Genomic DNA, 16,839 nt, shown 5'->3' on the forward strand with positions numbered 1-16,839 from the left:
TATTCCCTGTTTTTTGACTGAATTGATCCTCTCTCTCAACCTCCTTAAGAGGAGTAAAGAGGATGGAGGGAGGAGGGGGGGGGGGGTGATGAGCATTGCAAAAATACTGACCAGGTAAGACTTCCAAGAAAGCGCTTTTGAACCTGAATCCGATAACGTTGGCCCCGAGACAGATATACATGCCAGCGTCCTCCTCCGTAGCGTGAGGAATCACCAGCTTGTTCATGTACAGACCTCCCGGCCTGGACAGCGCATCGCCCGTCCGTATCACCACATATTTATCTCCGTGCATGTCGATGGTGGCGTTGGCGTAGAGGTAGGCGTTGTGGGGTTCCACTCTCTTGAGCCACTGGATGTGCGGCTTGACGTCACTCTTGACACGGCACTGAAAGGAAGTTGTCCCCCCGTACTCTACGGTGGTGTTGACTGGGTGCTCACCAAAGAAATCCGGTCTCTCCGTAAATGGCTCTGAAAACAACACACGAGAGAATAAATTAACGATAGTTTGTCCATTTAAAGAAGATGCAATTTATGGTGGTGGTGTCTTGTGCAAGCTGGTGTTTGTCTTCTAATGGGGTTTGCCCAGCTATGCCCAAAACCAACAGAGGAAAGCTGATGTCATATCCTGTTTTAGAAACAAACAGTCATATTTTAGATATATACTTACCATAAGGTAAATTAGTTTGAACAGCTGAGGTCCATACCTATGAGGTACAATGAGGTAATTTATTTTTACACCCAGCATTTTATTATTTTTTCTTTTAGAAGAACACTCATGCTTCCGATACTCACTATGAGGTTTCCCCGTTACCACTTTTGGTTTGGTATCCAACCTATTTTTTTGTGCAACACACCAAACCACCAAACAGGTGTCACAATTATAAGTTCAACACTTTGCAACAGACCTGCCAAATGACAAAACTGTGTGATACACCTCTCGACGGAAATATATTCATATATGACCGTACCGTAGATGTGTTGCCATTTTAGTGTGACTGTGTCATAAGAGTACCTCTGGTACACCAATGGGTTTAAGCATTATCGTTCAATACAAAACGTTTACCTATAACTTCCAGCATGTACGTGGCGTTGATTCTCCCGTGTTTGTTGAAGACCAGGCACATGTACTCTCCACTGTCCTCCTCTTGCACGTTGACCAATCTGAGGACCCAGGCCCGTTTCGAGTCCTCCAGGCCCAGATCTTTCTCCGGCATGATCTTGCCATCCTTGTACCACATGATGTTCGGCTTGGGCTTGCCGGAGGCCTTGCACCTCAACCTGACGATGCTCCTCATCGGCCGTGTCAGGCTTCTCTTTTCCATTCTCTCCGGCTGACTGAACACCGGTGGAGCTATCAAACATGAAGAGCGATAACAGATTGTAGTTTGATAGGTTTCAAAGACATATGCTTCACAATCTCCTGCTATCTAGCACAGAGCCACTGTCGCTGGTGGTAATTGTAAAAAGAGTTGGGAGGGCGGTATATTAAATGCATTTACACATAGCTTTCTCCACTACAAAATGGGGGAGGTAGGGGGGTGGGGATGGTACATTCGTGAAGGAGTACAGACATTAGAAGAAAAAGTACGGCAGGGTAGAAAAAAGGTTTTACGAAGAAGGGTACCTGTTAGGGTCGTACGCTGAGTAAGACCGTCACGGAAAAATGCATTCGCGTTAATAACGGAGACGAGAATGTCAGATCAGAGCTGCAGTGAATAATACTGACTGCTGACGATATACATGTGAGATCTCTACTAACTATGCACAGCAATTGATATGTAATGTATATATATAGATATGTGTGTGATATCTCTCATTGATTGTTTGGAAGACCTTGCTACCATCCCCCTCCTCACCTTCTCCTCCTCTTTCCAGGACCACGTCTTCACCGGAGGAAGGAACCTGCGGTTCGATAACTGGAGGATCCGATTCGTCTGTCGGTGTTCGAGGGAAAAAAGGATGAAAAGAAGAATTGAAAATCTACATTAAATTGTTCATCAAATAAAATCAGACATGCTTTAAGGTATGGGGAATAAAACCTTGGAAGCTATGAAAAACATCATCTTCAAAAGTCACGAAACACCAAGGTCCGGCAGTAATCAAAATATCACAGATTTACCAGATTGGTAAGTTTTGAAGACAGAGCAATATCTCTGTGACAGAAAAAAAAATACAAGCGGTCAATATAAAGATTATAGTGCTAGGCGGCCATAATTAATTTTTTTTTCCTCTCCAGCCGGCCTAAAAGTGAAATGCTGATAATTTTGTGGGAAACTTCTCTTAAGGTTTCTAGTTATCATATAAAGCTGTAGGTGTAAAACTTTTTGTGACATTGTGTAGGTCCTTGCCAGCATATTCAACAGCAAAGAAATGCCAATTCCCTTTTAAGTTCAATCGAACAGATATGAATTGATCGATGATGGGCAGGCCTGATGATGGGTTAAATTGATGATTTGCTTAAACACCAAAAGTAAACTTTACCCGCTTCTATGATTCATTGGCTGTTTCTTTAGTTTCTTTATGGCATAATTACAGAGCAGACCAAAACACTTAATTTGACAATGGCACTAATCTCTTAAGTTAACAAACTTGAAGAAGGTAAACTTTTTAAAGGCAAGTGCGACAAACGATCTGGTTCACCAACTGTGGTAGCCAGGAGAGCTCTTGATGGCTTTCAGCAATGCTCTTAATTTTTAAAGTGTTTTGTTTATTTGAGTTTCCTTTCAATATATATGCATAGCACCATCTGGAATCCAGAAATTATATAGACTGTATTATGTACTGACATGTGTGCAGTCCGTCCCTATGCACTGCTACACTGTTCTCTCTGAACTGGTAGCACTGGTGGAACATGTACGACTTTACGTCACAAAGAAAACATGGCATTGAACAGTAATATTGTCATATCTTATCTTCATCAATTTTATGCTGATAATATACTTTTCATTTTGAAGTATTGAACAAAAATACAAATTTTGATTTCATCTGAACAGCAAACAGCATAGTACCCTCTCACCCTTCACAATCTTCACCTCTCCCTGCCCTTTCCCCTCCCCCTACCCTGTGTCCCTAGTACCCTACCCCGTCACCTTGCCTTCCAACCCTCTCCCAATATAAAACAATTAATCTAATGTAACATTTTGAGGTCAGTATTTCACTAAGACTGTCTATAAAAGTTTGATGTTTTTCTCACATTGTAAGAAATTTACATCTATTTAGGAGTTTACAGATAATCACAAACTATAATCACGAGTCCATCATATCTTATAATCAGAGCACAGGATATATCACCCAGAGTGAGTAACTACGATAGGCCAATAATTGGCGCTTTGGACAACTATTTTTTTTATAATTAGCGCATTATAAATCTTAGTTACTATTATTATTATAATTATTCTCAGAAGGTACAGACACAGATCTCACATTTTGGACCACCACATTGACCAAATATTTGCCTATAAATATTTTCAACACCATGTTCTGTGACTTGAATACCGAACCTTGTTTGATAGATAACACCTTAAAAGTATTACTCCATATGAAACTACGGTAGGCCCAACATGCCTAACCACAAATCTTTTATCACCCGTGCCTTTAATACAAAATTTACAAAAAACTCCTCTCTACTGTGGAAAAGAACTTGTTAGAGTGTTGAATGTGCCCATTGTCAATTTACAGCTCTAAGAAATATTCTAATAAAGGATATATAATTATATCTACAGTAGCAGCTAGTACATTCGACTACGACACGGCCACCTTTTGTTGTGTTATTTCAATAATCAAGCTGTGAACAACGGAAGAGCGTCACAGTGGCGCTGGCTAACAATTTTTAGTATTATTGTTTATTGTTTGGAATCGACTGGCTTCCTCAAGAAGGCAAAACCAAACAGAATGGCAAAACGGTGGAGACGTGGTAGCGTAGCATAATCAAATCAAATCGATATTTCGACGATAAACGGAATTGGCCATGGACAAATGTATGTGAATAGGTTGAGCAATTAATTACAGTGTGCACATGTATGACCGTGGACAGTGAAGCAGAACAGAACATATCAACAGCAATGCTCTAGTTTCTCTGCGCAAACCATTGTGCTTCAATGTTGTTGCAAACCCCGTCGGAGATCGGGAAGTCGGGTACTCATATCGATGAGTCATAAATTTAGAGAAACTGTGGATGGTAAAAGACCATGTCAGAAGAGTCAAATCACTTCACCCAATTAATTGCCAAAGTTGAGTATTTCTCTGGTTTGTGTCGTCTTCAAGCTGTTACAGTGTGTAATATCTATCACAGATTATTGTGAAGGGAGGGGAGGGGGTGGTGTCCTTACACTGCAAACTACCCTGAATTGCAAAATTTCCATTTATTTTTATTAACTTTAGGATTTGCTGGTATCTTTATTACAATTTTAAATTAAAGTTCAATTAAACCAACCAGAGAACTTTACAATCATAGCCCTACCACCCCCCCCCCCCTGTAGATCTCACACAGACTACACCGACTATGCTTTCTGTACATACCTATGACTCTAAGCGTGAAGTTAATACTGACTGTCCCGAACCCATTCGTTCCCCGGCAGATGTACTGCCCGGAGTCTTCCTTGACGACGTTCTCTATTCTCAGCCCCGCCTCTTTCACTTTGAATCTCTCCCAGATGTTGTTTATCGTCTCTCCGTCTTTCTGCCACATCGTAAGGGCGGGCGGGTGGGCGATCACCGGACAGCGTAAACGTACCGTGCTTCCAACCGGTGTCTTCTGGTGCTGCTTCTCTATTGGACCGTTTATTCGTGGCGGTCCTGAAGAGAGAAGAGAGATTATTGTTAGACGTACAGTATATATACAGCTCGTGGAAGACAATACTACAAATAGGAGCAAAAAGATCCCAAGGTTTGAAGATTTGAAGATTATAACCATTCTTCAAGTGCACTTCTCCCCTCCCACTCCTTCTCTACCCTATCCTCTCCCCTCCCCCCACCCCTAAATAACAAGTTCCAAGTATAAGCCTGGCCATATCAGGACTCCCATGAACAACAATTCACTAAGGCTCCTAAACTCCAGTTTTCAGACATGCCACAAAAATAGTCAAATATGGAACTTGTCTCTTTCCTTGAGTCCTTTTTTTTTTTCCTTCTTTCAATTTGGCAAGGTTTCTTAGAATAATATTTTCACAACAATATTGAAAGAAAAAAAAATAGAAGGAAAAAAGGATGAAGAAATTTGCCACTTCAACCCAAGAACACAATATTATTTTTTGTCACTCTGACCTTTACAGCTTGTCCACAGTTCTTCAAATTCATTTCCATGTTGTGTTTGCTTTTCCTAATTTGCTTGCATTCTTAGGGTAGTTAGGTCATGGATTCTCACACCATGGGGTATTGAAAGGCTGTATAGCCTTTGTTCTCCTATGAAAACATTGGGGCTATGGGTGGAAAAGGTGGTACCTTCATATCAACAGTTCAATAGCAAAACGGGAGGAACAGTTTCGACAAATCCTGGTCGTGGACATTGCGCAGAGATACATGCTAGATAGTCAAATACTGGACACCAATGCCCAGGCTCAATATTCAGTAAGCAATTCACTGCCACCATATATCTTATCATAATAAATTCTTCCTCAAGGAGAGGCTTTGAATGACAGTCTAACTGAAAACTGGGAAAAACTTGAAAGGTGACAAATCCTTCCAAATTATCAACAACAAAAAATTACTGGTTTGGGAGCTCTACTACACTCCTCTCTTACCTATCTCCTGTGTGCATATGCACTTTCCTCATTTACCTAGCCTACCATATATCTGGTGGCATTATAGCACTGCAGTCTGCACCCTCAATCCTACACCTAAAATGTTAACAGTTTTGGTTAAAATATACAAGGAAAAAAGTGCACAAGTAGACTGGAGACAGGTAAGAGAGGAGCGAAGTTAATGTTACTTTTGTTTTAAAAATGTTTGGCAACTTTTTGCAGGTTAAATTCTGGGGCCTTGCGTACTGATGACCTACAAATATGGTATTTGGGAGTTTCATTGTATTGAGCATTTTCAGATCCATTATTTGTAGTAATTATGTTATTCCATCACTCATTGTTCAGGGCACATATGATTATGTTTATGTCAAATGGTTCCTAAAGTTATCATTTCTAAGCAAATTCATTTGAAGCCAATCACAAACCATCACACAGCTAACGCAGTATTATCTGCAGTATAATATAAAATCTCACTGACCAGAATTACTATTTCTAATCACAACAACTGTACAGTATCTTACAGTATAGTATAAAGTCTCACCAATGGTATTAAGCTTCATACTTGATGTGTCCAAACTGAAAGATTTAATCCCATGGTCCTACTGTAGGTACAATGGGTTAATTTACAATCGTCTAAATGACAACATTAGTCTATATATAACACAGTTGCAGGATGTAGCAGTACGACAGTAGTGAGGAGAATGTAATGACAGGTATGCTATATCAAACTAATAAGTACCTGACATAAATATTTAACATGCTTCGAAACATCTTAATTTGGCTATATATATCTAATTAACATAAGTTTTCACGTAATTATTACAATTATCTAACATACAGTTTACTGTCTACAGTATCGTCCCTGCCTCTGCCCATCTATTGATCCCACCTTTCCCCCATTTCCTATTCCACCTCCCCCTATCTCCCCCCCCCCTTCCAACTCAGCCTTGATAACCCTGGATATTCATCATTAAAATGCCTGAGGTTAGAAGATACTACTATATAGAACTTCTACCAATATCCAACCTGGAGGAGAGAAATGTTCAGCAATTGTTGTCCTGCCAGATGGTGGACTAATAACTCTAATCATGAAACCTCCCCTACTAATGTCACCTGTAACTAAATTGTCAAATGCAGTTAGTATCATACACAGGCACTGGCATATCTATATAAATAAATAAATTCCCCCTGTTGTTCTGAAAATGAAGAAACCTCCTTTCCTTTTTCTCTTTTTACAACCCACAGAATAAATCCAAAAATGTCATTTCAATCAAATGTTTCCTCCACTTTTGGACTCATCTACACCCAGTACCTCCCAATGAGCAATGAGTTATGTTGATTAAAATCATATTACTGCCAGCCTGACAAGTTTGTGACAGGGGAGGTGAACCTTGGCCTAGCCTAATGAATCCCATGGTGCAAGTTCATCACAGAATGTAATGACTTTTGACAGCCAAGACTAACTACCAACAAACTGGCTAGGTTTAAGGTACTAGTCATATATACCTTCCAAATTGGAAATGTACACAATGATCTTGTGTCCTAAGAGAGAAAGTCAAAAGAGTGGGGAGGCATATGGTATGCAAAGACTGGTTGCGTTCCGGTTTTTCATTTGCGATTGTGAGAGGCGCTGTGACTGTTTTACAGGCATGGATTTATTTAAAGGATGACTTCAGGCATGTAAAATTAATATTTGACAAGTTTTTAAGTACATAATGTTAAAAACCCACTGCTATCAAGTACAGGTTGTATTTCTTATATAGTAAGTTTGGTATTTTTGTGAGAAATGATCCTTTAAGGCATCTGAGGTTAGTGAGTTACATCAATAAAATTGGCTGGCTAAGGAGACTAAGTCTTCATGGGTCAAGTTGCAATGTACATGCCTTCACTTTGATCAGTATTGATTCAACATCCCTTTTCATTATTTTATCTTTCCTTGAATGATAGTGCATGGGTTCCATTTCTTTACTTTTTCCTTTGTTTTTTGGGGAGGGAGAGGAGGGAGGGAAAGAGGGAGAGAGTGGGGGTGGGGGAAGAGGAGAAATGGATTTAAACTTGACACAGAATTCGAGTTCAAGATATAGTCAGAAGTTCAAGTTCACCACTGGATAACATATTCTTGACAACTAAATTGCTTACTGTCAGATCATTCTGTCATCGAGTGAATGTGAAATGCACCACACAGATATATCTTTGTAGCACATCATACTCACATCAATTATTGGGACTATAAAGGAATGTTAGCTATAATTAAAAGACTCCTCTCGTGTTTTGCTAGGTGTTTTTTTAAGGGTGAGGGATATCATGCCTTTTCTAAATTCTAGCCAATTGATAGTTGGTTTGACTGACAGGAGTGTGAATTCATTAATGACTAATGAACCTTGGCAGCTCTGGCTGACAATGATGGCATCAAACTAAACACCAAACAGACTTAGATAGTCCATTGGAAAAAGAAAATAATGCCCAAACATATTTATAGGTACAGTACTGCACAGTATTTCTACTGATACATATATGCTTATTTTCTGAAAGGTTTATTTTCATTATATTTCTCTTTGCAGGATTGTTTAGTTAGTTTTGAAACATAATTAGTAATTACTAATAATTAATTTATATAAGTTAGAGGAATAACAGATTACAACTGCACTCACACAGAGGCATGGCTATTAAATCTAGGTAAATTTTGCAGGGGAACCAAAGGCAAAATTGAATCCTGTTTACAGGGGGCAAAACTAATAGACGTACAACTGAATGAACTAAAGCAAGCATGTATATTGAAAAAAATAAACAGAAATTTTCAAGGATATTACAAATGCAGTCTGTGAGAAAATTGATGGAAGGAACACAGAAAATATTCCAAGTTCTTTATTAAGAACTCTGCATTTTTATGAAATTTGGAAGTTGGATTCAAGTGGATGAAATTCCAGCCAGAAAGCATTGTTACAATACAGTACTGTACCTTTGGAATGATAGCTTTGGAAGGACATGGGCTGTGACCTCCAAAGGTGGGTCGTTGGGGGGGTCATTGGGGGGGCGCAGTGCAAGGATGTTACCAATGCAGCTAGATCAGAGTACATTCATACCGTATGTATGTTTATGAGACAGGTAAGTGAGGAATGAAGTCAATATCAGTCTTGCAATTTGGTGCAGCAGTTTTGACGGCTGTAACGTTCATCTCCAAATAAATTACTATGGTTTCTCTGTACAAAAACTGCAAAGTCCCTGCACTTGTGTAGGAAATATGAGTTGACCCATGCATGGATATTTGTGATGTAATGCTGGATAAGTTATTCTCTCAGTCACCAAAATGGTCGGCAAAAACAGATTTTTTTTCTGAGAGTAGGTCTTAGAGTACAGACAGACAGACACACGCTCAGCCCACAGAAAGCTAGAAGTCATTATATCCCTTTGATACATACTGTACTAGGATCCTCAAAATGACTCACATACATGCCTTCCTTTGTAGCGACTATGAATCTGCTTAATTCAGTAAGGTCACATATTTCTCTGTGTTCTTGCATATTTCATGGAAATTGATTTGACTTGCACTATGCACATACAAACATGTGTGTGTGTGTATAATACATACTCCATGCATACGGCACTGCCACTGTGCTTGCCACAAATGGAATTTACAGCCCTTGGCAGTTTTGATAGGATAGCACATGCTAGGGCTGCAAGCTGCATGATCAAAAGTTTAAAGCTATTTAAAAAAAAAAAAAAAAAAAACTGGTGGGTAATCTTCAAACATACCCTGCAGGTTACCAATCAAGAGACTCTGGATGGCAGTCTATGGATTTGGGACCTGTCATTATGGGTCAACCACCATTACTACCGTACCCCCGCTGTTCACCCGCCAAATGAAATCACAGCATGTTAGGGGCGGGTGGGAGAAATTGGAGTAATTTGAGGTTGACTGATTGTGGTTTTGATTACCGAATTGGACCGCTCACATGATCGATACTAATGCACTGTAGACATGGGGAGGCACTGGGAGTGAACGTTGTCAGCCGTGTGTGTAGCAATGAAACTTCGGAGGCACCGTGGGGTCGGCCGTAGATCGAGGATGACTTTCCACCAGGCAGGAAGAAACCAATATGGTGCTGTCCCTCCCCTCCTGCCAGGAATGAAAATGTTCACCCCGCTAGAGAGATTAGCTAAGACAATAAAATGTCATGACGCATTACGCCACCGTCCGCGGTGACGATGTCTGGATGCTTCCGTCAAAGAGAGTCACAGGTCACGTCCAAATTTACGTCCAAATTTACGTCCAGGTTGCATGGCAGAGCACAACTTATTAGTCAACACACATGTTTGTACATTGCTGCATAGAGTTGTGCATACAGCTTACCTATATGCAATGCACAAATTTATGTGCACAGCATCTTGAACATCAAATTCACAAACCTTACCCCTTTGAGTATAAACAAGCGAACAATTCTTACAGGGGATGGATCAAATCTAACCAGGTAATTAACTCTCCAATCTTAATAAGTGCACTCGCCCATCTACCTATAAAACTACATGACTGGACACATTTTAGCACTACGCCCCCCTCCCCCCCCCCTGTACATCCCACTCCTGGGACATGGCTGCCAAATTTCTCTATTCTTCCGAAACTAACATTCAGAAGTTAACCACTTTTACTTTGAGGTCTTCTGCATTCTCAAGGAGAATTAATTTTTATACTTCGAAATCCTAAATTTCATCCTGAACATAATTTTCCTAACACCAACTTTGAGGCACTGAGTACAGTGATATCCTAACTATTGCTTTTCCATATCAAACAAGTCTTCTGTGCGTCCCAAATTTAACATTGTTTCACTTATTTTTGTCGATGTTCATAACCCCTTTTTAGTTGAAATACAGACTACTGTAAATGTACCCAAATTTCTGAAATTCCCATAAAATAAGACCGTATGTCATTGAATATTATGTCTCTGTCACAACAGTCATGAACATAAATTTTACTGCATATTGGTAAATACTTGAAAACAACTAGAACTTTTACGGCAATGTTCAACAAAATCCACATAAATACAATAAAAACACAGCAACAATACCTGTATACAAAGTGTCTTCAATACCATACAAAAGGTACTGAAGCCTGTACTGTACTTCCATACCAACTACAGTATTTACCAACAAATCAGCATGGGTTTTAGAATATGTATATTTAGATGTTAATATGAACACAGGCACATAAATTATGCATATATACTTTGAGAAAAGATATTCTGCAATTTATATTTTCTAGTATGCTTTTGGCATTTATTTTGTGTGTTTTAAGTTAAAGAAGCATAAACCCAAAGGTTGACTGATGTCTGACTTGTCCTGCGAAGGGATCTAAGGTGAGGAATTATTGTTGGGAGTACAGAGCGAGAGATTAAAATGCAAAAAATTGCAAAATGGTGGGTAGTATCATTTCAATCACGTTAACAACATTTTGTGTGACTTACAAGTTGAAAGGTTGGAAGTATATGTACATACTACTCTGCACATGTGTATGAAATGTAAGCCATGTGGAAGTCAAAAAATTTGGAGGGGAGGGGGGTAGAGGGAGAGGAAGAGAGGTGATGCATATTTGTATGAAAAGCAGGTGATAACTAACTTCCAACATCATCATCAAGTTACTTGGGGGTAGTATTCTACATTAATTTGGGTTCTGTAATAAATTGTTGATTACCATACACAGTATTTATCACATTGTAATAACTTTTAACATAGATGGGTTACTTAAGGTCACAATCTCACCCTTTTTTCTCTCTTTTCTTTTTTTTCTAATCTATGATTCATAGCAAGTCATTAACTCCTGTGGTGATATACTGATGCAACCAACACTGTAATTTGATGATTCAAGCTAACTTAGTTTTATTTCTTCTTTTTTTCTTCCCTTTTAACCGATTTAGCTGCAAACTGACTCCGGGCTCGCGATCAATCCGAATTCAATTTCTCTTCATTTCTACCTGGGCGAAAATACTAACAAATTGATGGAGGATTTTTTCACCATTGAGCCACCAAAATTTATTGATCTTCTTCTGAGGAAGAAAGTGTTTCCCAGGCATTCTGCTTCTTTTTTTCTTTTTTTCTACCTTTTCGTTTTACGGTTTCTCATGTAGTTACCCCGATGACATAATTGCACTTTTCAGCTGCCACCAATCAAATCACAGACGGTTATCATGCAGTCTTGAGTGGAAACTGGCTATAGCTTTCAATTTTAAAATCTAGATTCCGTAAAAAGGGCCTAAAATATTGATCGGGTTAAATGTGTCAAATCAAAATTGGCAGGTTTGAGTGGCAGAGGGACAAAAAAACAAAAATTATTCAATACATGTGGTGGAATATGATGTGAGGATATGAAAGGAAACGGGCAAAAATGCTTTCAATTTTTTTCCTTTTCTTTTCTCGTTCATATATATTTCTCGGAGTAAATATTTCAGATACGGCTCAAAGATAGTCTGCTAAGTGCATTGTACTCCACGATGTGTTGGTGATACACCGAGCGAATCAATAAGTGCATTGAGGGAACGTTAGGTTACACACTGAAATTGGGAAGACAAAAGCAAGGTTAAAAGGAAATTCATGTACAAGGGACAGACGTAATGCCAGTTAAAATTTACAAATATATGGCCACTTGATTCATGGATCTATTGCCTAGAATGCATTTGTAACTTTAGTTAGTGTTTACAATGTTCAGATTCAAATTTAAAGGGTGATAAAGGGTTGTTGAGTGGAAAATCACACAGAGAAGCAAAACTATTTCAAACACTTGTAGTCACTTTAGATTCATTCTTCTAGTTCTGAACTTTCATATAAATATTACAACTTTTGACTGTTATTTATTGTTTGCTAAATGACTCAAAAGTTCTAGAGTAATTTGATGTAGTATATATAGGAATTAAGATACTGTTCAACATGAAGCATGCTGTTTTTACTACAGTATAGTACTATCAGAACTCAGAAGCCACCCACCTTGCATGCAATGAAGGACCAGTGACAAAGGTTGTATCGTACGGAGGCTAATTAATTATATAGTGCCAATGCCAAACATTCCCAAACTAATGTACGATGCAATACGGTCAGTGTAATAATGTAGGCATGAATAGGCCTCAGAAGTAGTAGTAAATACTGGCGCTGTGTGACTGCAATCAGATTAATTTCCCATTTAAATACTACTTTAACGAAGAAGAAAATATAAAAGTTACATTCAATAATTAGAGCGGGGAGCCATCTGAAACTGGGTCACCACCCTCCAGCTATATTACATTCCATCAGATATATCAAGACCAAAGTTTGGTTTTATCTTCTTTTTGTTTTTGGTCCAACCTGACTCAAAGACAAGTTGTTTGTTTTTTTGAAGATACCTTAAACTGGACATCAGGGAACTGACATTCCAAGTAGGTAATATGATAAACTTGATGTTGAAGGTGATATCATGGTTTCAAAACTGATAAGGAAATAAACTACAGTGCAGTCAATAATAAAATGCTCTGACATAGTACACTTTGGATGGTATACAGATAAGGAGGGGGAGCTAGCAAGATTATCAACACACTGAAAACAGCTCTAGAAAATCTCCTTTCAAGTATTTTATTCAGGGGGACATTGTTAACTAACTGTGTATGTAAACGGTTCTCTCCCAGGTGATTTCACATTTAAATGTGTAGAATCTCCCCCAGTTTGAAGTGAACTACATCTTGAAATCAATTCTATCAATGGTTTATTTGAAATTTCAAGAAAAATGCACTCAAAAGCTATTTTTGAAGCATTTTAACCCAACACTGGGTACAGTAGTTGTGTCCCTACAATGATAAACGCAACAAGAACAGAATTAGTACTGTAGAAGACAAGTATGCATATAGCTATATGGCATTTTTATATGCCATCAATATCAATATATGCCATAAATATTAATATGCCATCAAATTTTATATGCCATCAATATATGGCATTTTTTGTTTTCTTTCTTTCTTTGTTTTGTGTTTTGGCTAACATCAATGGTACTGTGACCCTCATTTACTTTTGGTTATCATTTTGGATGGCTGCCAAATTTTCCTAGTATTTATTTTTAACGAGATTTATATCTATAATTTGCACAAGTACAGTAGATAATAATTTATTACACTTTTTTTCACTGGGAATTTCATGATAAGATCATCCTGAACTGTTCTGCCTGCTTAAACAAAGCTAGATACTGTCAAATAATTTCACACACAAACTCATTAGGAAATCTCAGAAGGGACCCAGGGCATAGGTCATGAAGTTTCTCCCCAAATATGTTTGACAGACCAGAAAATGGCCAGATATATTGGGGAAAACTTTTCATCCTTTGAACATCTTTTTTTCACTGCACTACCTCAGACAGTGAGACCAGGGGAGCTGCTATTCTAGTAAGAGAAGCAGCTCCCTGCATGGTGAGATTGACAATTGTTTAAATGCTACCATTGACCCTCAATGTATATTTATGGGAATAATGTGGAGGCCGTAGGGATATACAATATTCTTCCAATTTCTCCTTGAAGAGAAATTTGAAAACTTCTGGTAAGTTCATTACAGGTTGCTAACTTTTTAGGACATGCTGATGTTGTTGAATACTAACAAGGTGACCATTTGCAAGGTCATTTTACGGGACAAATAACCGTTTTAAGTTTCAGCTTTGTTCTTCTAGTTGCCGCAGCGATGCTCATATGGAAGTTTCAATGGTAAATTATTAATTACTCGCTAATTAAAATTCAGTCTGCTACAGAAATGTAGTTAAAAAGCCTGTGAATGACTACAGTTGGATGAACAGCTAAATCTTACAAGGTTTTGGAATTTATTCTTGGCAAGTTTAAATAGCAGAATTGATGCAAATTAAAAGACCAAAACGCTCTCAGTGGGTACCTCAAATATCACAAGTAACTGAAGAATAAATATATCCCTCACAGGCAGTATCTCTGCAGTATTTTCCATGGGTTGTATAATTTACTAATAAATCTGCAATTTACACTAGGTTCTAACATTGTGGATGGCAAGCCATACAAATTCACACCTGGAAAAAAAGATACATAAATGAGGTATGGTGGTTAACACCAGATTACAGCTCACATGTAGAGTGTTTTAACACCATTGAATCCAACCTTGGAAAAATTGTGGAAAAATTGTGGAAAAATGTCATTTTTCATACTTTCATTTGCAGACGTTGTACGTTTAAAGGTCTACGGACACCTTTGAACAACAATGTCCTAATCATTCGATTAGGAATTAGAAATCATGAAAATAGCTGCAAACTCCCATCAAAATCCATCAAAGATGGACCACTTTAAAAAGTCTTTTCTCAACTCTAGTTTTATTAATGAATAAACATTAGCTAATTATATGCACATTGATGATGTACAGGGAGTGACTGCCTAATTTTCTGATATGTAATCCCTTTGTTTTAACAACCTTCATTTCAAGGTCACTGAAGTTCAGGTTTGTGGGTTAAAGCGATTTTTTGAAATATTTTATTTGTCTTTATTGAATAGATGAACATCACATTAAATGTATGAGGGCTTGTAATTAGGGGTTAATTTAATTAAGGGCTAAGATAAGAAATTTTGATGCTCAGCGCAACACTCCTGGTCATAGTTTGCATGTATTTAATGAGTTTCACAGATTTGTCAAAACTTTCAAATGTGCGGTACATCTTGGAAACGAAAAGAGCTTTGCGAAACTTTTCAACGGATTGTGAATGAGATTATCACACGCAACAGATACGTACTACTGAATATGGGGCAAATTGTTTACAGACCTGAGTAGGAGGTGTCCATAGTACTTCAAATACCAAGCACAGTTATTACTCCTGATGCCATTACAGTAGATGGACTATGAAAGTAGCATATCTTAAACCTCAGTTGCCTTTAACTTCCATTTAAAAATATGAAATATGGCATCCCCTCGCTTGCAACAGATTCTGTAATGTCACACAAAATGCAGATCTTTCTTTAAACCGGGGTAGTTTTGTTTCACCAATATTCCATTCTGTCCGCAGAGAGTGAGTGCACCAATCAATGGCAGTGTACTTTTTTGTCACCTTTACCTTGGGGTGGGTTTCTTTAGCCTTCACTTTCACCTGTTTGTGAAAATAAGCAAAAGCTCTTATCCTTCCTTTTTGATGTGGATTATTGTTTACACAATACCTAGCATATTGTAGAGTACGCTCTGGTCATGGTCACAGACGACGGCTGACACTCAATTCCATTTTCTAGCCTGTGAAATTACAACTTGTGGTTTAGGTGGAGGGGGGGGGGGGGGCTCTGTACTACTACTACTCCTCGTTTGCAAGTGATTTACTGCAATTAGGCCAGCTGAGTTCTCACAACCCTCACCTTAGAGAAAACTCCTGACAAAATTGATGACAATAAATTCTGACTATACCCTGATCCCTGTTACTATTTCTGCATACCAAGGCAGGAGGATTTGTAGTCATAAATCAAGACAGTTCAGTTGAAGTTTGAGACACCTTGGCTGTGAGGAAGTGTACACAAGCGGGGACAAAAAGGGCACATAGAAAACAAACACAACATGTTTTGAGTGTGACGAATAAGGGGGTTGATTTCAAAGTTCTCTATATAAACAGGAACCGTGACAACATACATTATAATAGTTTAGCATATCGGTACTATTAACCTTCAATAATCCCAAGAATCAGAAGTTTGTTTTCTTCCCCTTCTATCTGCCAGTAGCTTTGTACTTTTGGCAGTAAATTCGAGAGTGCTTTGACTGTCACAGGCACACGACTACACCATTAATTAGACGCTTCCATCAAATTCTGGTGTGCAGCATTTAATGTAAGTTTAATTGCATCACAGATCGGCTGCGATATATATATATATATATATATTTATATCTTGCCCGTCCCCGCACAAGGATTCCAAGGTTTAAGATTCACAATGTGTATTTATGATTGACATGGTAATTGAACGAGACGCGGCATGCTTTATGGATGTGACATGAGTGGGAATCAAGATTGCTTTGAGCTATACATACCATAAAAAATGTACTAATGTTGGGGGGAATAAATAAAAAAAAACAGACTTTTAATACATAGCAGCATTATTTACACAAGCAAGGAAAGAGT

The 16,839-nt window shown here is 38.3% G+C and overlaps 1 protein-coding gene across 10 annotated transcripts in view; it reads right to left on the reverse strand.

Annotated features, from left to right (window-relative positions):
- LOC139967448 (fibroblast growth factor receptor-like 1) overlaps positions 1-16,839 on the reverse strand; it is a 51,917-nt gene that overhangs the window by 12,504 nt on the left and 22,574 nt on the right. For all 10 annotated transcript variants that reach the window (XR_011792994.1, XR_011792995.1, XM_071971273.1 and 7 more), the window contains exons 3-6: positions 4,519-4,794; positions 1,857-1,934; positions 1,064-1,351; positions 112-468 (exon numbers count right to left, since the gene is read on the reverse strand). Coding sequence is in view for 8 of the 10 variants with exons in the window: in XM_071971273.1 (XP_071827374.1) it covers positions 112-468; positions 1,064-1,351; positions 1,857-1,934; positions 4,519-4,794 (999 nt within the window). In the remaining 2 variants the exon portion in view is untranslated. The remainder of the gene's footprint in view (positions 1-111; positions 469-1,063; positions 1,352-1,856; positions 1,935-4,518; positions 4,795-16,839) is intronic.

This window comes from Apostichopus japonicus, chromosome 5 (genome assembly GCF_037975245.1).
Source record: "Apostichopus japonicus isolate 1M-3 chromosome 5, ASM3797524v1, whole genome shotgun sequence".
NCBI classification, from domain to species: domain Eukaryota; kingdom Metazoa; phylum Echinodermata; class Holothuroidea; order Aspidochirotida; family Stichopodidae; genus Apostichopus; species Apostichopus japonicus.